We start from the raw sequence: 24,656 nt of genomic DNA, 5'->3' as shown, positions 1-24,656 counted from the left end.
AGCTGAGGGAGGCTTTTTTAAGCAAACCGGCCTGTTTCACACTTCCTGGAGCAAGCAAAGATCGGAATGCAGTTATACTTCTGATTATGCACTTCTCTGAACGTTGTTATTGGCTCATCAAATAAGGACCAAAATGTGCATTTAGCTAACTATTCAAATGAGGATTTTCAAGTGGAGGGGGCATTGTTAGAAATACATCACAGATGGTTTTAGAAATGGGACAGATCAGACTTCCTGTGAAACAGACACAGGCCAGAATCAGAATGTCCCATCCATCCCTAGAACTGAACCATGCCTGTCCTGGATTGTGCCCATTGTCACTGGCCCCTCCAACTAACCACTTGCAGCGGTAACGTCAGGGCACAAATTGGAAGGCAGGCTGATGTGGATGCCAAGAGGGAAAAAACAAAACAAATGTGCAACTGCTGTGGCATGTTCAAAGGAACATTAGTTACTTCTTTCTCTAACAGCAGCTCCTCATGCCACAGGGATGTGTGAATTAGCAAAACTGGAGCTCAGCAAGGTTCTGATTTCCACCTTGAGGCTTGTTCTGATTCTTTTCACACAAAAATTTATGCTGAATTTCCTGCACATTTTTCCAAATGTACACAGAAATTGTGTCATTTTTTGGAATGTGTCTTTCTCCTCTTGACTGTCGGGTGTTTATGTGCAGTTAAAGAACATCAGAAAAGCTTTGCTGGATCAGACCAAGGGTCCATCTAGTCCAGCATTCTGTTCACACAGCAGCCAACCAGCTGCCCACGGGAAACCCACAAACAGAACATGAGCTCAAGACCATCCTCCCACCCATCTTCCCCAGCAACTGATGCACACAGGCATACCGCCTCTGATCCTGCAGAGAGCATACAGTCATCAGGACTAGTGGCCATTGATAGCCTTATCTAACCCCTTTGTAAAGCCATCCAAATTGGTGGCCATCACTGCATCTTGTGGTAGCGAGTTCCATAGTTTAACTATGAGCTGTGTGAAGTCCTTCCTTTGATCTGTCCTGAATCTCCCACCAACCAGCTTCATGGAATGACCTCCAGTTCTAGTATTTTGAGAGAGGGAGAAAATGTCTCCCTCTCCACATTCTCCACACAGGCATAATGTTGTTGTACACCTCTATCATGTCTCCCCTAGTTCGCTTCTTTTCTATGCTAAACATTTTCCAAAAGCATACATTTTTTCATGCACATTTTTAAAATATGTGCTTTTTTCAGATGCATTTTTGGGTTCTGCAAATCGCATCACAAGGTCAGGAGTTTACAAATCTCAACTGCAGATTGCATTCAGGCCCGTGTTTGGTTCTGAGAGGTGCAAACTGGGTACATTCTGGTAAAAAACAAACCAAAACTAATTTCTCACACATCCCTACCACACCATATGGCAAGCAGATATTGAAACTGGCAGGGGAGAGACGGGAGGAAGAGAAAGGCTTTCAAATATAGCTTGCAGTATGGCTTCAGAGTATGCTGTTTGAAGTGTGGGAGGATATAAAAATTCCACTTGGTGGGTTCAAGGTGTCTGGTCATACCTAAAGTAGACCTTTGGATCCTGGTACACATGTTTGGATATGTTGGGGTTTCTTATCTATTAAGAAATATAGAAATTATTGCCACAAAGGAGAGAAAAGAATTATTGGACGCAGATCAAATTACTACCTAAAGGTTGGTATCCTTGTCTTGAAGGCCCTCCAAAGGTGTTTTGGCTTCCAAACACACTCCCTTCAATGGAACCATAAGACATCTTCTTTCAGACGGCTCTGGGTGCAGGCTTCCTTCTAAAGCTGCAAGAGAACATGCACAGAATTAGTAAAATAGCTAGTTAAAAACATGGAAAACTGAAGTAATTACAAAACATACAATAAAAGCTATGTATCAAGCGTAGGTGGGAGCCAAAAAGCAACATCATCTACCAGAGAGAGGTTTTTTGAGGGAGCACATGCTTAACTTTTTCCCCACCAGATCATGTTTATCAATAGTCTTCCTTTCTTAAAGATCTATCTTTCCCTTGCCTTGAAGGCCTGAGTGAGTGACTACACGCAATGAGAATACTCAGACATACAACCTCATTCTTGCAATGAATATGATGCCATAATCTTTTTTTTTTCCTATCCAAATATTTCTCCAACCCCATTTTGAAGAACCCTTAAGGAAGATATGAAGCTACCTTATACAGCAGGAGTAGGAAACTGTTTTCCCTGTGGGGGCTGGATTACTCATCCCTTTGGAGCCCGAAAATGTCAGGGGTAGGGGACTCCCTCCTGTAGCCCTTCCTCAACCCCCTGTCATCCCTCCCAATCCTGTCATCCCAGCAGTGATCAGAGACAGGAGTGGGGTTTCCTCTCCGAGCATCAGAGAATAAGTGTCCTTTTCTGCCACTGATAAGACCCCTGGTATTATCTCCAATCAGTGATCGGAGATCAGACTGGGGTTTCTTCTCTTTGCGCTGCAGAAAGGTTGCACTAGAGAAAAAGGCTGAAGTAGAGAGAAAGTGAAAGGCCGCACTAGAGAAAAAAGCTGAAGTAGAGGAAAAAGTGGAAGGCTGCACTAGAGAAAAAGTGGAAGGCTGCACTAGAGAAAAAGTGGAAGGCTGCACTAGAGAAAAAGTGGAAGGCTGCACTACAGGAAAAGGCTGAAGCAGAGAAAAAGCGAAAGGCTGAACTAGAGAAAAAGTCTGAAGCAGAGAAAAAGCGAAAGGCTGCACTAGAGAAAAAGGCTGAGGCAGAGAAAACATGCAAGGCTGCACTAGAGAAAAAGGCTGAAGCAGAGAAAAAGCGAAAGGCTGCGCAAGAGAAAAAGGCTGAAGCAGAGAAAAAGCGAAAGGCTGCACTAGAGAAAAAGGCTGAGCAGAGAAAAAGTGGAAGGCTGCACAAGAGAAAAAGGCTGAAGCAGAGAAAAAGCGAAAGGCTGCACTAGAGAAAAAGGCTGAGGCAGAGAAAAAGTAAAAGGCTGCACTACAGAAAAAAGCAACTTTTTCTACCACTGGGAATCCCTGGTCTTATCTTCAGTCAGTGATTGGAGGTAAGACTGGGGCTTCTTCTCCTTATGCTAGAAAAAGGCTCCCTTTCTCTAGCACTGGGTGAGGGGATGGGAGAGGGGACCCTCAGCACGGGAGTCTCCCCTCACCACGGGAGAGGGGACTTCCTCAGGCCAGATGGGGAACCTCCATGGGCAGAAGGTTTCCCTCCCCTGTTATACAGCATCCAGAACATTGGCCCATCTAGCCAAGTCTATTGCTTCTGCCTACTCCAATTGGCACATCTCTGGCAGATGTCTCTCTTGGCTCTGCTGACCTCAGATCCTTTAGCTGGAGACGTCAAAGAGAATATTGCCTGCATGTTTCTCTCTCTCTCTCTCTCTGCAAGTATTTAGCAAATAAACGTCAAGGACTCCAGAGACAAACATTCTACGTGTAGACGGCAGAACCGTCTACATGTAAAACCATGCACTCTGCTACTGAGGTATGAGTCAGCTGTGGATGGGAACTGAAAAATGACAGCATCTTTCAGGGGAAGCATTTTCAAGACAGTCGTGTATGTTTTTCTTTTTGTTGTTGTTGTTTTAACTGGAGATGCTAGCCCTTGGTTAACTGGTACCCCTGCCTCACCTCCTGTCCTTTATTTTATTTTATTTTTTCTGTGTAGGAGAACACAAACAGACCCAAGGCTGAGTTCCCCTTGGGGACAATTGCTTCAGGCTGCATGTGAAAGCTTGAAGCTCAAGTGAAAATTACTGCTGCAGTTAGCAAAGGAGATAATCCTTGAACTACCTGGAAGAAAGAGAAAAAAAACCACTCACCACTCTTTCCCAATGGAAAAAGAGGGGTGAAGAAACAGATCTCCACATTAAGAGAGAGAGAGAGACAGAGAGAGAGAGAGAGAGAGAGAGAGAGAGGTGATAGAATGATCCTATGCATGTTTACTCAGAAGTACACCCCACTAGAGTTCCATCACGCTTACTTTCAAGTAAACGTGTCAAGGACTGCAGACTAAATTGCACTGGAAAGAATATGTCCATCAGGGTTGGGGAGAGGGGGAAATGAGCAGCACTGGAATGTATAAGATGATGAACATCTAGGCACTACATATACAGGTAATATGCAGCAATGATTTGAATTGCAAATCTGCTTTTTCAGATAAGTATCCCCAATGTGCAATGAAGGTGTAATTCCCTATGGAAATCAGGGCACAGGTTTCAAATATCAGTATTTAAAAATAAATGAATGAATCTCCCCTAACGCATGATCAAAAATGTCCTCGAGGTGCCTCACAATTTTTTTTTTTAAACCCTGAATAAAAGCATCCCAGTCAGTACCCATGAAACTCAGGCAAACACAAAGCAGCAAATATCTACATTAATAACAGTCCACAACAGCAGCAGCAGTGTATTTCTTACAGGTTCCTCCATACAGTCTAGAAACATTATTTTTTATGATTATGATTATTACATTAAATCCCGCCTTTATTCCTCTTGCAAGGAACCCACGGCGGCTCACACGCTCCTCCTCCTCTCCATTTCATCCTCACAACAACTGTGTGAGGTAGGCTAGGCTGAGAGTCAGTGACTGGCCCAAACTGACCCAGTGGGCTTCATGGCTAAGTGGGGACTAGAACCCTGATCTCCTGAGTCTCAGTCCAACACTCTAACCACTACACCACACTTCCAGTGCAAGCCAGTTATTTACACTGGTTCGCCAGCGTAAATCAGTGCTCCAATTGTTTGCAGGGACAGAAATGTCGTTGTTTAAACCAATACAGTGCAAGTCTTCTGAACCTCTCTGCAGAGCTCCACAATGAGGAGACACAGCTGTGAAGACCCTGCTTCTCATGCCAAAGATCCTAGCATCAGAAAATAGCAAACAGTTCTTGTTCCAGGTTTTGAGAAGTCCCTGGGCAAGGTTCCCCTGTGCCCCTCTCTCACTGGCCGTGTAACTCCTTAACTACTTGCCCGCTCTTTCTGGGCCCAATCCCCCTTCTGTGTTCTGAGAGAGAGGTGCGGGGGGGATTGGGCCCAGACAGCTCCTCCTCCTTTCATTTATCACATTTCTATGCCACCCAATAGCCAAAGCTCTCTGGGTGGTTTTCAAAGATTAAAAACCTTTAAAATACCGTATTATGCATAATATAAAAACAGTTTAGCTACAAACATATGAACAGAGCAGACACAAATACACACAGGCATATCCAAACAATATCCCATCACCTATTAAAAATGCCTGGGAGTAGAGGAAGGTCTTATCCTGGCACTGAAAAGATAACAAAGTTGGCACCAGGCGAGCCTCGTTGCGGGGGGGTCATTCCATAACTGGGGGGCCACCACTGAGAAGGCCTTCTTCTCTGTTGCCACCTTCCGAGCCTCCCTCAGGGGAAGCACCTAGAGGAGGCCTGACATGTTGAATGTAGTATACAGGTAGGTTCATGCCAGGAGAGGTGCTCCACCAGGTATTGTGGCCCCAGACCACAGCACCTGGCTTTATAGGTCAAGCATCAGGCTAGGAAACATGCAGACAGCTAGCACAAGCAGGCCAGGACTGGTGTTACATGTTCAGACCTTCTTGTCCCCTGATATCAATCTGGTGCCACATTTTGCACAAGCTGCAGCTTCCTCCTCCTCCTCCAGACCATCACTGTTTGCAGCTGTGCCACCACCTGCTTACTAGACAAGTTGCCCTTGGAAACGGCAAGAAGAAGCAAGGCTAGGGGGCACTGGTTGGTTACCAGTGGGGCTCCAATGGAAGTGTGGGGCTCAGCGGATGCCCTACAATGCTGATTCTCGGCACTGTTCCTGAGCATTGGGAGCAGAACTCCACTTGCCGACGCAGCATCTGTGGAAGCCCATATGAGAAAAGGCAGTTCCTAAGAATTAAGATGGGTTATGCTTATGAGTGTTTGCATTACCTACGGTGAATATGAAATCAGGATTTTCGTAGCACGGAATACTCTCACTCACTCTCTCACTCTCCCCCCTTTCTCTGTCTCTCAAAAAAAACCACACAACACCAACCCTTGACCACTGTACTCAGTCTTTCGTAATTACCTGTCTATCATTTCTTGCCTATGACTCTAATGTGTTATCACATTGTCTACTATACCATCTCATTGTCTACTATATCCATTCCTAACCATTTTGTTCTGTTATCTGTCTACCACATCCATTCCTAACAATTAAGTTATAATATCTCCCTTTCTATCTGTCTACACACACACACACACACACACACACCATCATCAACATCCAGATCCCATCACTTCAAAACGAGCCACCTTTCCTCATTCTGAATTCCAAATTTGCAAGCAATGGCTATTGTTAGAGCTCCTTTTGAAATGGCTAGAACACAGCTCCAGAATAATTGTGCAAGTCCATGTACTCTCACTGGGGCTTCTTCACACTGTGCATGGCAGAGGTCAATCCTAAGATCTGTAGAGGGAGGACTCCTTCCCCACTTTTTTTTTTTCCTTAAAAAAAGACATTGGCTTTACACTAATTCATGCCCTTCTTTTTCAAAATCCTCTGTGAAGTCTGCCACATTCTCCGAGTCCTTCATGAAAATGCCAGGGGGTTGTTTAAAGAACTGAGATGTCAAAACTCTTTGGAATTACTCGCAGCAAATTACTGCAAAGGCAGAGTTGCCGGGAGTGGTGTCACAAACTATGTTGGGTATGACAGGCGGTACCGTAATTCAGACATAATTCCAAACCATGGTTGGATAATCAGGAGCTTCCCAGTGGGCTTATGCGCTCCATTCGTCCCTGCTGTGTGGCAGTTCCTTCCTCCATATCGTGGTTGTCACCAACCATTGTTTGCAATGTATTTCAAAACTGGGCAGACTATGGGTAGCATTAATGTCCAAGTCACTGTTTTCCCACTTCAAATTACAACATGGGGTAAGGCGCTACACACACTTTGCCTGTGTGCATGTCACACCAAAGTAGATACCAAACTAGGAATTAGATGAGGAAACCAGTGTGCAAGACATGGGGCCGGGGAGGCAGTAAAGGCTGAGGTCTTTTGAGCTTATGCGGGGACTTCCAATGTCCAAGCGATGGTTTGAGATTATGTCTGAATTGAGCCAGTGACAAACTCAATCCTATGGAGTTGTGGTTTCTGTGTTGGCACTAGAACCATTTGTCCACCACCATGGCAGAACGCTTCACCCCCATAATAACAATCAAGAACATCCAAGTCCAAGTCCAAGGCATACTCACCAAATAAAACAACACCCTCCCTGACTTACCAGGGCAGTTCCAGGCACGAGGACTTCCTATCAAAGGTTACATCAATGCAACAAAATTGGGCAGGGGGATGTGCGTATTTCAGTGAACAGAAAAATTAAAATCCTATTCATTTCAGGAATTCTGGCAACACCCACCTTCTCGCTGCTGATGAATGTTGAATACTGAGATGTGTTTGGTGTGAATTATTTATTTATTTATTTATTTATTTTATTACATTTATTAATCGCCCATCTGACTGGTCACCCAGCCACTCTGGGCGATGTACAACCCACCATAAACAATTTAAAACAATAAAATTTTACCATAAATTTTTTTTAAAAAAAATACCCTAACCCACCCCAAATGCCTGCCTGAACAACCACGTTTTTAATGCACGACGGAAGCTCATTAAAGAGGGGGCATGACGGAGTTCCCTAGGGAGGGAGTTCCACAGAGTGGGGGCCACCACAGAGAAGGCCCTCTCCCTCGTCCCCACCAGTCTAGCTGTCCTGGCTGATGGGACAGAGAGAAGGCCATCCGAGGCTGATCTTGTTAAGCGGCCTGTCTGGTGTTGCTGGAGGCGCTCCTTAAGATAGGCTGGGCCGGAACCATATAGGGTTTTAAAGGTCAAAACCAACACCTTGAATTTGGCCCGGAAAACAACTGGTAACCAGTGCAACTCCTTCAGCACTGGAGTGATGTGATCTCGCCGGCGGCTGCCTTTAATCAGGCGAGCCGCCGCGTTCTGTACCAGCTGCAGTTTCCGAACCGTCTTCAAGGGTAACCCCACGTAGAGCGCATTACAGTAGTCTAAACGAGAGGAGACCAGGGCATGTACTACCGATGGGAGCAGATGGTCGGGAAGGTAGGGGCGCAGCCGCCATATCAGATGGAGTTGATACAGCGCTGTCCGGCTCACAGCTGACACCTGAGCCTCCATGGACAGCTGGGAGTCCAAAATGACCCCCAGGCTGCGGACCTGGTCTTTCAAGGGTAGCTGTACCCCATTCAACACCAGGTCAACATCCCCCAGCCTCCTCTTGTCTCCCACCAAAAGTACCTCGGTCTTGTCAGGGTTCAGCTTCAGCTTATTCCTCCCCATCCAGCCACTCACCGTCTCCAGACATTTGGACAGGGATTCTACGGCCAACCTTGGTGAAGATTTGAATGAGAGGTAGAGCTGAGTGTCATCCGCATATTGATGACACTGCACCCCAAACCTCCTGATGATAGCCCCCAGTGGCTTCACATAGATGTTAAATAGCATCGGGGAGAGGATGGAACCCTGTGGCACCCCACAAGTAAGTGGCCACGGGTCCGAAACCTCCTCTCCCAGTGCTACCCTCTGGTACCTGCCAGAGAGGAAGGACTGGAACCACCGCAATACAGTATTTCCAATGCCCAACCCCTCCAGGCGGTCCAGGAGGATACCGTGGTCAACGGTATCAAAAGCCGCTGAGAGGTCGAGGAGAACAAGGAAGGAGCATTCACCCCTATCCAGAGCCCTCCTTATATCATCCACCAAGGCGACCAAGGCCGTTTCTGTCCCATGCCCAGGCCTGAAGCCCGACTGAAATGGGTCTAGATAATCAGTTTCTTCCAAGAGTGCCTTCAACTGCACCGCCACCACCCGCTCAATCACCTTGCCCAAAAATGGCAGATTTGAGACTGGGCGAAAGTTGTTCAGAACTTGAGGATCCAAGGAGGGCTTCTTTAAGAGCGGTCTTATCACTGCCTCCTTGAGGGCTGATGGCATCACTCCCTCCTCAAGGGAGGCGTTCACCACCGCCTTGATCCCCTCACCCAGTCTCTCTCTGCAGCTCATAATGAGCCAAGATGGGCAAGGATCAAGTAATCAGGTGGTTGGCCTTACAGATGAAAGCACCTTGTCCACTTCATCAGGAGGAAGAAGCTGGAACCGATCCCACAAAACCGGTTTGCCACAGGCCGCCTCTTGCTCACTAACTGTATCCATAGTGTGCAGAGTAACACACCTAATCTGATCAATTTTATCTGCAAAGTGCCTTGCCAAAGCCTCACAGGAGGCCTTAGAATGCTCCAGTGGTTCCGGAGCCACAGGACCGACCAGGCTCCGGACCACTTGGAACAGCCTCCTGGGGCAGCACTCTGCAGACGCGATGGAGGCAGCATAATATTCCTTTTTTGCTGCCTTCACCGCCACGTGATAGGCTGAAGATATAGCTCTAGCCCGTGTCTGATCGTCTTTGGAGCGAGACTTCCGCCACCGGCGCTCTAGCCGTCTCACCTCCTGTTTCAGAGCTCGTAACCGCGGATTGAACCATGGTGCAGTCCGAGCCCTGTTCAGGGGGAGAGGGCGTTTCGGAGCCACCCGATCTAATGCCCCAGTGATTGCGGCATTCCAGCCACCCACCAGGGTCTCGACCGAGTGGCCGTTGGCATGCCCCAGAGAATCCCCAAGCGCGTTCAGGAATCCATTTGGATCCATAAGACGCCTGGGGCGGACCATTTTAATGGGTCCTCCACCCCTGCGGAGGGGTTGTGGAACCGAGAAGTCCAACATCACCAGATAGTGATCTGACCATGACAAGGGGGTGGTGGATATACCCCCGACTTCCAGATCACTCCCCGCTTCTCCAGAAACAAACACAAGGTCTAGTGCATGACCGGCTACATGGGTGGGCCCAGTTAGAATATGGTGCAGCTCCCAGGAGGCCATGGTCTCCATGAAGTCCCGAGGTGCTCCTGTGAGGATGGCCTCCGAATGTACGTTGAAGTCCCCCAACACCAGTAAGTTAGGGGACTGTACACGCACATCAGAGACCACCTCAAGCACCTCGGCCAGGGAGTCAGTCGTGCAGCGGGGTGGACGGTACACGAGCAGAATCCCCAGACTGCCCTTCGGGCCCAACCTCCAGTACATGCACTCAACAACCTTGGTCTCCCGGAGAGGGGGTCTGGTGAAGACCAAGGACTCTCGGTACACAGAAAAGCTTGTCTCTGTCAGATGAGAGCCAGTTGCTGTGTCTGGGTGGGGAGGTGGGGGAAGCAGTTACAGGTGAGAATTAGCACGTGAGGTTGAACCATCCTCCTTCCCAATCACAGATGTGGGCTATCTTTGCTAACCAAGGAAATGGAGGGTAAGTTGCAAGCAAGTAGAATCTGTAACATTTTGTTTTTATCAATGGTGTTATGAACAGTTATTGTGAATGGCTATGCTTTGCTGTTACATTCTTTTTTTTATTCTTTTTTCCCTCTTCCATCGCTGTTTTCCCTTTCTTCTTCTACACACACACACACACACACACACAACAATGAAAGGCACACCTCCTCAACAAGGCTGAATCACATACATCAGTATTTTTCACCAAAATTGGAGAGAAATAAATGTTATGCTGAGATGCAGTTTGAAGTAAAAAGGACAAATGTCTCAATTTTCAGCACTTTTGAAATTGCTGTATCGGAGGCATTCTTTTTCTCTCGGATCAGTTGGTATTTTGCACAATTACAGAACTCACGAGGTAGATCACTGGTGCTACGTTCCAAGTTATTAGCTCAAAAGGTGTCATTTTTATAAGCAGTGGAATTATGAGGCTTATAACGGGGGAACCTTTGTTTCTGCAGCTCACCTTAACTCAAGTGGCGTTCCTGTGGCCCTTAAATTAGTCACAATCGCTATGTGGAACTTCCACATGTGAACTCGGTAAACCACTGGACATCAATTGCTAGGGGAAATTGTTGCCAGAGGGAAGAAGTGGCAAGGGAGGGAAGAGGGAGGAAGTGGACTTGATGGACCCTTGAATCTGATCCGGCAGGGCTCTGCTTATATACCTCAAATATCTAAATATTCAGGCCGCTTGGAAGCCAACACTGGCTGCATTTGGATGATCATGTTTTGGCTTAATAAGCTGAGATACCCACATGCCTTTTGCGCGCGCGCGCGCACACGCACGCACATACACACACACACACACCCTCTTCCTTCCCACTTCTGGTGTGTTGCACTCAAACCAGGAAATCTTCAACTAGCCATAGTTTCCCTTAAATCCAAACTGGGAAACTATGGTTATTAGAAGACTTCCTCTTTTGGGTTTAATTGCAACACGCAATTAAGAGGGAAGGAAGCAAAGGGCTGTGTGCGTAAAGGGTGTGTGCTTATCCTGGCTTATTAAACCAAGATATGATTGTCGGAACCAAGTCTTTGGTACAGAGTATTCCAAACATAAGTAATTGGGATGAGAGAAAAGAGGAATTGCCCTTGTGCTACAAAAATTACCTACATGCCTATTTCTTACAAATGGTGGATTGTGCAACTTGTATTATTATTTTTGTCTCTCCTTAATATCCCCTTACAGTTCTGAAAGTGTTTAAAAAAGTCTCGTTTTACTTACTCCCCAGAAAATAATTGAATAGTTGCGGGGGTGGGGGAGGAGAGGGAGGGAGAGAACAAGAAAACTCTCATATACTTTGGACAATTTCCAAATACACACACTTCCCCTTATAATGAACACTATTTTATTTCTGTATTTCCCCATCGTACTGAAAATAAAATAAATAATGGAAAGATATCCAAACTCAGGGCAGAAAAAAAGGAAGAAAAGGAGATTGAGAGCTGCAAGCTGCCAAGTATGGGTTCTTATTGGGAAGCATCCCCCCACTCCACAAATACACACACACTTTTCAAGGAGAAAACAAAAGCCATCAAAATAGCATCTCCCACCAGTGAAGCATCAGAAAGAAATGGAACAGAAAAGAGATCTGAGAAAAAAGAGAAAAATAAATAAGCATTTAAGAGGAGACAAAGAACAGATCCAAAAATATAAGCCATGTTGTTCATGATTTTATACTTTTAGAATGTTTATTCTCCATTTAATTCTCCCTGTGGAATCTTGCTACATCAAGGAACCTGTAACTGGGAATGTTTGGTTGCCTAGAGGTCTGGAACAAGAGCATCAGAACTGGAGCCCATACCAGGCCTTCTTCCAGGAACCTCATAGATATCAAACAGGAAGCCTGCCTCAGTAATGGATGAGAGAGAATTATTTCTGGTCCTAATTCATACTTCCCAGACAAATATGCGGGTTGGAACACAGTTATCCCTTGGACTGCATTTCTCTGGATTATGTAATGCAGTTATTAGTTCAAACACTGCATACAAGAATGTATATATACGAGAAATTTGCATACAAAAATATGATTTTGTGCTTGCTTCCCCCCCCCCCTTTCTATTGCAGGCTGGTTCAGATATTGGATGGAATGGACTTATGACATGATAGCACACATGTCCTGACATAGCCTGGAAACAGACCCATTCATAAATCCCTAGTCTCAGTGCAACCACTAAGCCCTGGTCAAAGCATTAATAAACAGGGTAAAAGGCCAACCCAACAACAAGCCTCTTAAGATTCAACAGATCAAAGTGTGTCATGTGACATTGCTCACCAACATATAAAAGCTCCCTGGTCATGCTTGCTGCCTTGTTTTCTGAGCAACGAGAGGCCTCTCTTGATACCGGCCACACCCCTGCTTTGTCCTACTTTGTCTCTGGCCTCACCTGGTCTCACCCAGGGTGAACCTGCTCAAAGGGTTTTGGCCCAAGATGTGACAGAAGCCAATTCCAATGGGTTGGAGGAGCTTCCATCATGGCTAAAGAGGTAGCCTGCAAGTTTCTAAGTAGAAAACAGAAGAGTAGTTGTGAAAACTATCTGTTGTTGTTGTTTATTTGCTCAGTCGCTTCTGACTCTTCATGACTGCATGGACCAGCCCACACCAGAGCTTCCTGTCGGCTGTCGCCACCCCCAGCTCCCCCAAGGTCGAGTCAGTCACCTCTAGAATCTCATCCATCCATCTCGCCCTTGGTCAGCCCCTCTTCCTTTTGCCTGCCACTTTCCCTAGCATCAGCATCTTCTCCAGGGTATCCTGTCTTCTCATGATGTGGCCAAAGTACTTCAGTTTTGCCTTCAATATCATTCCCTCAAGTGAGCAGTCTGGCTTTCTTTCCTGGAGGATAGACTGGTTTGATCTTCTTGCAGTCCAAGGCACTCTCAGAATTTTCCTCCAGCACCACAGCTCAAAAGCATCTATCTTCCTTCACTCAGCCTTCCGTATGGTCCAGCTCTCACAGCCATAGGTTACTACGGGGAATACCATTGCTTTCACTATGCGGATCTTTGTTGTCAGTGTGATGTCTCTGCTCTTCACTTTTTATCAAGATTTGTCATTGCTCTTCTCCCAAGGAGTAAACGTCTTCTGATTTCCTGGCTGCAGTCGGCGTCTGCAGTAATCTTTGCGCCTAGAAAGACAAAGTCTGTCACTGCCTCCAGGTTTTCTCCCTCTATTTGCCAGTTATCAATCAAGCTGGTTGCCATAATCTTGGTTTTTTTGAGGTTTAACTGCAACCCAGCTTTTGCACTTTCTTCTTTCACCTTCATCATAAGGTTCCTCAGCCCCTCCTCGCTTTCAGCCATCGAAGTGGTATCATCTGCATATCTGAGACTGTTACATTTGGGAGTTTGAGACTGTCATGGGAACTCTCTCAAAATGGGGCTTGACTATTCCTAAAATAGTTGCCGTGGTGGGCAAGGCTGGTCACAAAACATAAGTACCAGACAAAGGTGGGGTCTGAGGTCGAAAACACAAAACCACTCCTTTGAACCCAAATAAAGATGGTACAGGAGGGCAGCCCTTCACTTTGCTGTATAACGGTTGGTCGGTCGGTCAGTCAGTTAGTTAGTTAAAAATATCTTCCAAAGCTTGAAGACTTTCAGGCTGCTGTTGGCAGGGCAGGAAGGGAATGGAGGTGATGTCACCAGCTGTTCCTCCAAAACTTTAAAAAACAACCTCAGCTAGACAGGCCCATGAATCTATCTAGCTTACTTACTGGTGCATGATGCAGAGGCCCAGGATACTTTGGATCCCAGCCTCTCCTCTCCCCAACCAACATCCTACACCCTTTTCACTCTCCCTGAAGTTTCTAATCTTGGGGGCACTTTTCCTGCTAATGATGAGTCGGCTGTATGATAGCATAGAGCCCAACGTAATCGATGAAGAGATGCTGCAGAAAGCAGTTGAGGAGCAAGGACCTCGGGAAGAAGCTGGCCTGTTGGCCAAAAAGGAAGGGATTAATTTCAAAGATGTCAAAGAGCTGCAACTTGATTTTAGAAATATCCTGAAGATCGACAATCTTTGGCAGTTCATGAACCTGACAAAATTGCAGCTTGACAACAACATAATTGAGAAGATAGAGTCGCTGGATTGTCTGGTTCATCTGGTCTGGCTAGATTTGTCTTTCGACAACATTGAAGTCATTGAAGGCTTAGACGCTCTAGTTAAATTGCAGGATCTTAGTTTGTACAACAACAGGATTTCCAAGATTGAGAATCTGGACACGCTGCAAGAACTTCAGGTCTTCTCTATAGGAAATAATAATATCCAGACTCTGGAAAAGGTAAGGATTTAATTAATAAAGCATCTTACAGGCCTGGCTACAATCCTGTGCACTTTTTCTTTAGAGTAAATCCCACTGAACTCAGTGGGGCTGTCTTCTACCTAGGTAGATTTGCCTAGGCTCGAAGCTGCTACTCTTCTTTGTCCCCTTAACAGCCCTCTGACAAATGCTGTCATTTCCGTATTACAGATGGGGAACGGAAGCTGAGAGATAGTGACATGACTATCCAAAAAGTCGCTATTTTAACAGGAATTTCAGATTATGATTATGCAAAGCATTTAATTAGTGGTTTAGGGTGTTCCAAACTGTTCACATAATCTCAGTGATCCCTACAGTAATCTACAGAAAACTACAGTGGTTTTAATGTTCTATATATTTTAAATTGTTTTAATGTGTGTTGTTTGGTTTCAATTTTTGTGAACCGACTATTGGGCGGTATAGAAATGAAATGAAATGAAATGAAATGAAAATGAAAATGAAATGAAAATGAAATGAAAAATCTGCGGTCGCTTTTTTGCAACCTTAAAATCAGAGGTCACAGTTCTTTCTGTGTCAACTGCAGGGGGGCGGGGATCAGATCTCACAGCCCCTTTCCCAGGGTCACAGGATTGTCTATGGCCTCGAGAAGGGGACTCCAAAATAGCCTATGGTCCCTGGAACACTCTCTTCAGAAAAAAAAGAAATGACGACTGAACCACAAAACTGCTGATGTTCCTTTGAAATGTTACAATATTGTTAGAAATCGAAGAAATGGAAGGGGCTTTGAGGGCTAAGTCTGTCTGCCTCCTTCCCCAAATTGGACTCCTAGAAAATCCTGCCCTCCCATCAAACACATCCTCTGGAAGAAGCCCAGCCTCTAGTCCTTCAAACAGGATTTTTTCCTGGTCTAAATTACAATGGCATCCATTCATTTCTCCATTACCCGGGGGGGGGGGGGTGTCAGTAGAGGGCATGACAGAAAATCAGACATGACATGACAGTCAACTTCAGGAAAGTTAGTCCCAGAACTTTGAGGGCTGTCACTCCCTGCATACATTAAAAAAAAAAAAAACCTCCCAAGGAAGCAAAAAGAACCATGATCCAGATGAAATCCCTGTCGATTTCTATAAAAAATTTAGAGATCTGCTGTTGGGAAAACAAAGCCTATGCTTCTTTTTTGACAAGATGCATAAACAAAACTTCATCCACCTACTTATTTTTTCTTCTTCTTTGCTATAGCCATTCAGTTGAATTGTTATTTAGGAAAAAAAGAACGCATATACTTGTAGGTACCCAGTGAAAAAGAATCAACACATTTTAAGATGTAGATCTGGTGCCCTCCAGACATGCTGGACTACATGGCAAGTCGTCATGAGGGCTGGAGACAGTGGTAATTGTAGTGCAGTACTCTTGGAATGCACCAGGTTGTGGAAAGCTGGATACAGAAAGAGGAAGAGCCATTCACCATTAGGTTACACAGCATCATCACTGCCAGGAGAGCTCTGTGCTTCATTGCATCACTGTAGTGCAGGGTGGTCCCCAACGTTTTCAGGTCCGTGGGCACGTGTGGAATTTTTAGTGCCATGAGAGATCTCATACAATGGCTACCATGGCGGTAGGGGGGCGGGGGCTTGCCCGTTCATAACAGCTTCCATGGTGAACATGGCCAGCCACAAACGATCCATCTCCCAGAAGGCAAACTGGTGAGACCAAAAGGAAAGCAATTTGCCCAAGCACAAGGCAGAAGGAAAGGGCGGGGTGCTGAGTTCCAAAACACAACACCACTCTTCTGAACCCAAATTAAGATGGTGCTGGAGGGTTGCACTTTGCTTTGTAACATGCCAGTATCCTAATTGAAATATTTAAGTTTAAAATGTTAAGAAATAAAAGATTTCTTGGAGAAGGGGGGAAGGTAGCTTGGCGGTCACCAAGAGAGATGTCCAGAGGAGCACTGGCGCCCATGGGTACCACACCGCAGGCCACAGATTTATTTTTGCTTCTGGCCTCCTGATTGGCTGGGACCACTGAATCAACTCCGCATAGCCTCTCCGATCTCTAGGAAGCTCCTACCACCACTGGTTGCCCCCTCCCCTGCTTTCTCAGTGTTAAACAAGTTGGGGCTTTATTTGCTTACGAAGGGGTAGGGGGACTTGCAGAGAAGAAGGAAATGCTTCACACTTCTCCACTCACTCTGCCACACACACAAAGTTTTCTCAAAGGGGGGGAGGGGTAAACAATTATTCATTCATTTATTCATTCATTCATTCATTCATTCCATACCCACTTAGTGATGTGCAAATCAGCAAAACCTGAGCTCTCCGAATTCCACCTTAGAGGTTAATTCTGACTTGACTCTGTGTCACACTGCAAGCTTCTTCTTTTTTTCTGAACATTCATTTCAGTTCGTTTTTGGTCAGGATTTTACCCAGTTTGCACCTTCCAGACCAAACGCAAACTCACATGCAGTCTGCAGTAGAGGTACATACATTTTTGAGCTTGTGATGTGATTTCTGGAGCACCAAAAATGGATTCGACAGAATGCATACATTTGAAAAATGCACATGAAAAAATGTGCACTTCTGATAAATGAGCACAAATGCTTTAAAGAATGGAAGGAGAATGTGTACATTTCAAAGATGCACACAACTGATGCATACATTTGGAAAAATATGCATGAAAATGCACATGGATTTTCATTCAAAAAGAAAAAAAACCCAGCTCACATCTGATACGGACTCAACTCGGAACAACCTTCGAGATGGAATTCATAGAATCATAGAATAGTAGGGTTGGGAGAGGCTTACAAGACCATCAAGTCCAACCCCCTGCTCACTGCAGGAATCCAAGTCAGAGCATCCCTGACAGGTGGCTGTCCAGCCTCGTCTTGAATGCCTCCAGTGTGGGAGAGCCCGCCACCTCCCTAGGCAATTGGTTCCATTGATGTATTGCTCTAACAGTCAGGGAGTTTTTCCTGATGTTCAGCCGGAATCTGGCTTCCTGTCACTTGAGCCCATTACTCCATGTCCTGCACTCTGGGATGATCGAGAAGAGATCCTGGCCTTCCTCTCTGTAACAACCTTGCAAGTACTTGAAGAGCGTTATCCTATCTCCCTTCAGTCTTCTCTTCTCAAGGCTAAACGTGCCCAGTTCTTTCAGTCTCTCCTCATAGGGCTTTGTTTCCAGTCCCCTGATCATCTTCGTTGCCCTCTTCTGAACCCTCTCCAGTTTGTCTGCATCATTCTTAAAGTGCGGTGCCCAGAACTGGACACAGTACTCCAGATCAGGCCTAACCAGTGCTGAGTAGAGGGGGACTAGTACTTCATGGGATTTGGATGCTATACTTCTATTAATGCAGCCCAAAATAGCATTTGCCTTTTTTGCAGCCACAACACACTGTTGGCTCATATTCAGCTTGTGATCTACAACAATTCCAAGATCCTTTTCACTTGTAGTATTGTACAGCCACATATCTCCCATCTTGTAACTGTGCATTTGGTTTATTTTTCCTAGGTGCAGAACTTGGCATTTCTCCCTATTAAATGCCATTCTGTTGTTTTCTCCCCAGCCCGCCAGTCTATCAAGATAACTTTGAATTTTGTTTCTGTATTCCAGGGTATTAGCTATCCCACCCAATTTTGTGTCATCGGCAAATTTGATCAGCATTCCCTGCACCTCCTCCTCCAAGCCATTCATAAAAATGTTGAAGAGCACTGGGCCCAGGACTAAGCCCTGCAGAATTTGGAGAACTATGGTAAGCTTGAGTTTGACTGATTTGCACATCCCTACTTAAACTTTTGAACTGCCACTGTCATGTGACAAGATGACGTAATCTTGTTGCACTATATTGATGAGCTCCGTGCCCAAAGTGGGCAGGGCAGCTCCCGTTGGCATAGCCCCATCCACTAAGTGAAACAAGTTACAACCCCTCTCCTCTCTGGGTCCAAGTCCTGGGTCAGCCAAGAGACTCACTGGACAACCTTAGGCCATTTGCTTGGATAACCTACCCCCTACACCAGGTCATTGTGAAGAAAAAATAAGGTAACCCCCACATTAGGATGAGTCACACAGGTGTGTTAAATAAGAAACACTAGTGGGCATCCATGACACACTGTGCAAAATGGATTATGCTCTTAAGCATTCACACAAGTGTATACTGCTGCTTGCTGTTTGACCATTACCATTTGGAGCCAAGCCAATCATGCAATTTCTTGTCACTATATCACCGGTCATTTATATCTCCATCACAACCGGGTTAAGCATACAGCTATAAATAATTTACTAATCACCACTCCATCGGGCCGAGAACCATTTCACAAGTATTGAAGATGAACAAGAAGACACATATTATCTGCCAATGGTGTCTGTCAACAGTTAATGGCATGTTCTCCTGGTACGTATTAACCTTAGCTATTCGGCTAACCCTTTAGCATCATAAGGATGCCATACGACTCCATTACAGCCTGTTGAACTCATTCAGTCTTGTTGATTTATCCGTCAAAGGACTGTTATGTTCTCAAGCGTGGCAAGACAGAATTGCTCCTGTGCGTTTGAAAACCCATAAATTGATATTCCGTCTAATATCATTACAGCAGACTGACCCTTTGCTCGGTTGCCCCATGTTCTGTTGAGTTATCATTCATTACCAGAGACTTTGTGGTTCATTAACTACCTAGGTATCTTTCTTTTCCATTTGTTTTTTGTTTTTAATCTTTGCACTCTGAAAGATTGAATTAAGCTTCGGAGAGGGAAAAAGAACCATTTCAGTGTGGATAGCTCAGAGTAAAAACTGATTATCTTCCACTGGGTTCTCACATTCCCTTTAGGCATAGTCAGTTTTTATACCAGTTTAACGATTATTGCTTCCACGCCCACAGGATCCTGGGAAATGTAGTTTGGCAAGGATATTGAAGATCTCTGATAAAGATCGTGAGCATCTCACTTCCTTGTTTCCCCAGATTCTCTGAACAAAGAAAACCATTCTTAAAACTCCTTGAAGGCATGTTCCATAGAGATGCCAATGTTATTGTTAGTTCGGACATTATTGGTATTTTTACGTCAACTTCAAGACCCTTCTGGCACTTGTGTCCCCCCCCCACACACACACACACACAGATTGGTACATACAAGCTCAGGATTAACACCACAGTAAAAGGCTGTTTCTAATACAGCTAATTGTTAGTTAGACAAATGACCAGGGCTGTATATTATTGTTGTTGTTGTTCAGTCGTTCAGTCGTGTCCGACTCTTCGTGACCCCATGGACCATAGCACGCCAGGCCTTCCTGTCCTGCGCTCTCTCCCGGAGCGTGCTCAAGTTCATATTCATTGCATCCGTGATGCTATCTAGCCATCTCATCCTCTGCCGTCCCCTTCTCCTTTTGCCTTCAGTCTTTCCCAGAATCAGGGTCTTTTCCAGGGAGTTTTCTCTTCGCATTAGGTGGCCAAAATATTGGAGCTTCAGCTTCATTATCTGTCCTTCCAATGAGCACTCAGGGTTGATTTCCTTTAGGATGGACTGATTTGACCTCCTTGCAGTCCAGGGCACTCGTAAGAGTCTTCTCCAGCACCACAGTTCGAAAGCATCAATTCTTCGGCGCTCAGCCTTCCTTATAGTCCAGCTCTCACAGCCATACATTACTACTGGGAAAACCATAGCTTTGATTAGACGGACCTTTGTCGGCAAGGTGATGTCTCTGCTTCTTACTATGCTGTCTAGGTTGGCCATAGCTTTCCTCCCAAGGAGCAAGCGTCTTTTAATTTCATGGCTACAGTCACCGTCTGCGGTGATCTTGGAGCCCAAGAAAGTAAAATCTGTCACTGCTGCCATTTCTTCCCCTTCTATATGCCAGGAAGTGATGGGGCCAGATGCCATGATCTTCGTTTTTTTAATGTTGAGTTTCAAACCAGCTTTTGCACTCTCCTCTTTCACCCTCAACAAGAGGCTCTTGAGATCCTCTTCACTTTCTGCCATTAGGGTGGTATCGTCTGCATATCGGAGGTTGTTGATAATTCTCCCAGCAATCTTAATTCCGACCTCTGATTCATCCAACCCGGCATTTCTCATGATGTACTCTGCATATAAGTTAAATAAGCAGGGTGACAATATGCAGCCTTGTCGTACTCCTTTCCCAATTTTGAACCAATCGGTTGTTCCATGTCTGGTTCTTACTGTTGCTTCTTGACCCTTGTACAGGTTTCTCAGGAGACAGGTAAGGTGGTCTGGTACTCCCATCACTTTAAGAATTTGCCACAGTTTGTTGTGATCCACACAATCAAAGGCTTTAGCGTAGTCAATGAAGCAGAAATAGACGTTTTTCTGGAATTCTCTTGCTTTCTCCATGATGCAGCGAATGTTGGCGATTTGATCTCTAGTTCCTCTGCCTCTTCTAAACCCAGCTTGTACTTCTGGTAGTTCTCGGTTCGCATACTGCTGAAGCCTAGCTTGTAGGATTTTGAGCATCACCTTGCTGGCATGTGAAATGAGCGCAATTGTGCGGTAGTTTGAACACTCTTTGGTGTTGCCCTTCTTTGGAATTGGAATGTAAACTGACCTTTTCCAGTCTTGTGGCCACTGTTGAGTGTTCCAGATTTGTTGGCATATTGAATGCAGCACTTTAACAGCATCATCTTTTAGGATTTTAAATAGCTCGGCTGGAATACTGTCATCTCCGCTAGCTTTGTTGTTACTAATGCTTCCTAAGGCCCACTTGACTTCACTCTCTAGGATGTCCGGCTCAAGTTCAGTGACCGCACTATCATGGCTATCAGGGACATTCAGATCTTTCCTGTATAGTTCTTCTGTGTATTCTTGCCACCTCTTCTTAATCTCATCTGCTTCTGTTAGGTCCCTGCCTTCTTTGTCCTTTATCATGCCCGTCTTTGCACAAAACGTTCCCTTCAGATCTCCAATTTTCTTGAAGAGATCTCTAGTCTTTCCCATTCTGTTGTTTTCCTCGATTTCTTTGCATTGTTCATTTAAGAAGGCCTTCTTGTCTCTCCTTGCTATTCTCTGGAACTCTGCATTCAGTTGGGTATATCTTCCCCTTTCTCCCTTGCTTTTCGCTTCCCTTCTTTCCTCAGCTACTTGTAAAGCCTCATCAGACAGCCACTTGGCTTTCTTGCATTTCTTTTTCTTTGGGATGTATTGAGTTGCTGCCTCCTGAACAATGTTACGGACCTCCGTCCATAGTTCCTCAGGCACTCTGTCTATCAGGTCTAATCCCTGAAATCTATTCCTCACCTCCACTGTATATTCATCAGGGATATGATTTAGGTCATACCTGAACGGTTTTGTGGTTTTCCCGACGTTCTTCAATTTAAGCCGAAATTTTGCAAGAAGCAGCTCATGATCTGAACCACAGTCAGCTCCAGGTCTTGTTTTTACTGACTGTATGGAGCTTCTCCATCTTTGGCTGCAAAGGACATAATCAATCTGATTTCGATATTGACCATCTGGTGATGTCCATGTGTAGAGTCGCCTCTTGTGCTGTTGGAAAAGAGTGTTTGCTATGATCAGCATGTTCTCTTGGCAAAACTCTATTAGCTTTTGTCCTGCTTCATTTTGTACACCAAGGCCATGCCTGCCTGTTATCCCGGTGATTTCTTGACTTCCTACTTTAGCATTCCAATCCCCTATGATGAAGAGGACATCTTTTTTTGGTGTTAGTTCTAGAAGGTGTTGTAGGTCTTCATAGAACCGATCAACCTCAGCTTCTTCGGCCTCAGTAGTTGGGGCATAGACTTGAATTACTGTGATGTTGAATGGTTTGCCTTGGATTCGTACTGAGATCATTCTATCATTTTTAAGATTGTACCCCAGTACTGCTTTTCCCACCCTTTTGTTGACTATGAGTGCTACTCCATTTCTTCTAAGGGATTCTTGCCCACAATAGTAGATATGATAGTCACCTGAATTAAATTCGCCCATGCCTGTCCATTTTAGTTCGCTGATTCCCAAGATGTCGATGTTCAATCTTGCCATCTCATGTTTGACCACCTCCAGCTTACCTTGATTCATTGATCTGACATTCCAGGTTCCTAAACAATATTGTTCTTTACAGCATCGGATTTTCTTTTCACCACCAGACACATCCACAGCTGAGTGTCCTTTCGGCTTTGGCCCAGCCGCTTCACTCTTTCTGGCGCTACTTGGAAATACCCTCTGCTCTTCCCCAGTAGCATATTGGACACCTTCCGACCTGAGGGGCTCATCTTCCGGCGTCATATCTTTTAGCCTTGTGATACGTTCCATGGGGTTTTCTTGGCAAGAATACTGGAGTGGGTTGCCATTTCCTTCTCCAGTGGACCACATTTTGTCAGAACTCTCTGCCATGACCTGTCCGTCTTGGGTGGCCCTGCACGGCATAGCTTATGGCTTCACTGAGTTACGCAAGCCCCTTCGCCACAACAAGGCAGTGATCCATGAAGGGGCTGTATATTATATGTACCAATATTAGAGACATGAAGACCTGGGGTGGGGGGCGGGAGAAACAGGGGAAGGGGGGGTAGAATTAAAAAGAAAAAACATCCATTCTTTGTTGTTGTTGGAAAACAATGTTGTTGTTGTTGTTGTTGTTGTTGTTGCCTTCTTTCTTTCTGTGTCCCCCCTCCTCACAGACTTTCACATCTCTAACCGACACATCATTTATTTTTTTGACCACAACAGCAGCCCTGCCAGACCAGACCAAGAGTCCACCTAGGCCAACCTCCTTTGATCAACCCTAACCTGCTTCCAGGAAGCTCACAAAGAGGGCATGAGGACAACAGCCCTCTCCACATTCTATGTGTTAAACATCTGGTCTTTAGGATCTCAGCACTGAATATTTAGCTGCTGTAGCTAATAATTGTTGGTAGGCCCATCCACCATAAATTTCACTATTCTCCACTTACAGTCATCTAATCTTGTGGACATCACCTTATCCCATGGCAGTGAATTTCATGATTATGTGCTGTGTGGAGAACAACACCCTTTTGCCTAGCAATAATATCTATTGCTGAATATTAAAGATGTTTCTGGGTTTCCCTGATCCCAGTCCCTCCTTTCACATCTCTACTACCCTCCCTGCTCATATTCTTGTGACCCATTTCGAATATGGTTGAGGCACATTCGGGTTTGGATTGAACTTAAAATGGGCATTTGCTTTTCATTCCCTGGCCCTATCTTCCAGTTTCTACCTTCTTGTACACAAAGGAAAGGGAAAGAATGACAAACCCTTACCTTTGCTTGTGACCTTCCCTCACACATACACACACAGGCATTTGACTGTGTGAACTCCACATCCGTCTATTCCCCATTCCTCGCAATGGGGCCCATTCTTAAGGAATGGGCCCCATTCCCATGGGGCAGGCAACAAGTGCAAATAGTTTTCTTAGCCCATCCTTTATAGAAACAGTAATGGTGGTATTTTATTGCTGTTGCATGGTTTGCATTTTGTGATCTATTTGCATTTTTAGTGTTATTTCACCGGTTAGAGGTGAGATGGTTCAAAAGTGTTTAATTCAGGGTGGGGCACCAACTCCCATCAACCCCAGCCAGCATGGGCAATGATCGAGGATCATGGGAGTTGGAGTCTAATAACATCTGGAGGATCACATGTTCCCCATTCCTATTTTACCTAAAAGGCAGGTTTTTTTTCAAAATAAATGAATAAAATTTTGCAGGAATGTTACATATTAAATGAAGAAATAAAAACAGCTATTTCACCACAGAGCTGTTCTGATGTGAATCAGTTTCACAGAAAGACATGTATTACAACCACTGCCTAAGTATCGCCAAATCTCCCTCTGATTTTTTTTCCTGCTCCGTAACTTCAGATTCTATGCCCCAAATGCTTCAAGATTCAACCAACAGCGTTTGTTGCTTCTACATTTCTCAAGTTAAAATATGTATGTTCTTTGCCTATGTATCTCCACTGCCTGCGGAGTCAGTCATTTCAGGACAGGGGAAGAGAAGCAGGATGACGTTCTAATTCTTCCATTCTGGCTCCAGGCACCAGTCCGTCCATAGCGTTTGCATCCAACAGCAAGCTTGCTG

At 45.2% G+C, this 24,656-nt stretch overlaps 1 protein-coding gene across 34 annotated transcripts in view; it reads right to left on the bottom strand.

The window, feature by feature from the left end:
* TSNARE1 (t-SNARE domain containing 1) overlaps nt 1-24,656 on the bottom strand; it is a 579,510-nt gene that overhangs the window by 453,721 nt on the left and 101,133 nt on the right. For 33 of the 34 annotated variants that reach the window (XM_084848631.1, XM_084848635.1, XM_084848636.1 and 30 more), the window contains one exon: nt 1,665-1,789. In XM_084848631.1, the coding sequence (XP_084704757.1) occupies nt 1,665-1,749 (85 nt within the window). In that variant the 5' untranslated portion in view covers nt 1,750-1,789. Of the gene's footprint in view, nt 1-1,664; nt 1,790-12,640; nt 12,717-24,656 lie in introns of those variants that run through there. The other variant, XM_084848615.1, reaches the window with a different exon arrangement.

This window comes from Heloderma suspectum, chromosome 4, assembly GCF_057233095.1.
Source record: "Heloderma suspectum isolate Gila_16-S chromosome 4, 16-S_ref, whole genome shotgun sequence".
NCBI lineage: Eukaryota > Metazoa > Chordata > Lepidosauria > Squamata > Helodermatidae > Heloderma > Heloderma suspectum.
This window is presented reverse-complemented; position numbering and strand designations above follow the sequence as displayed.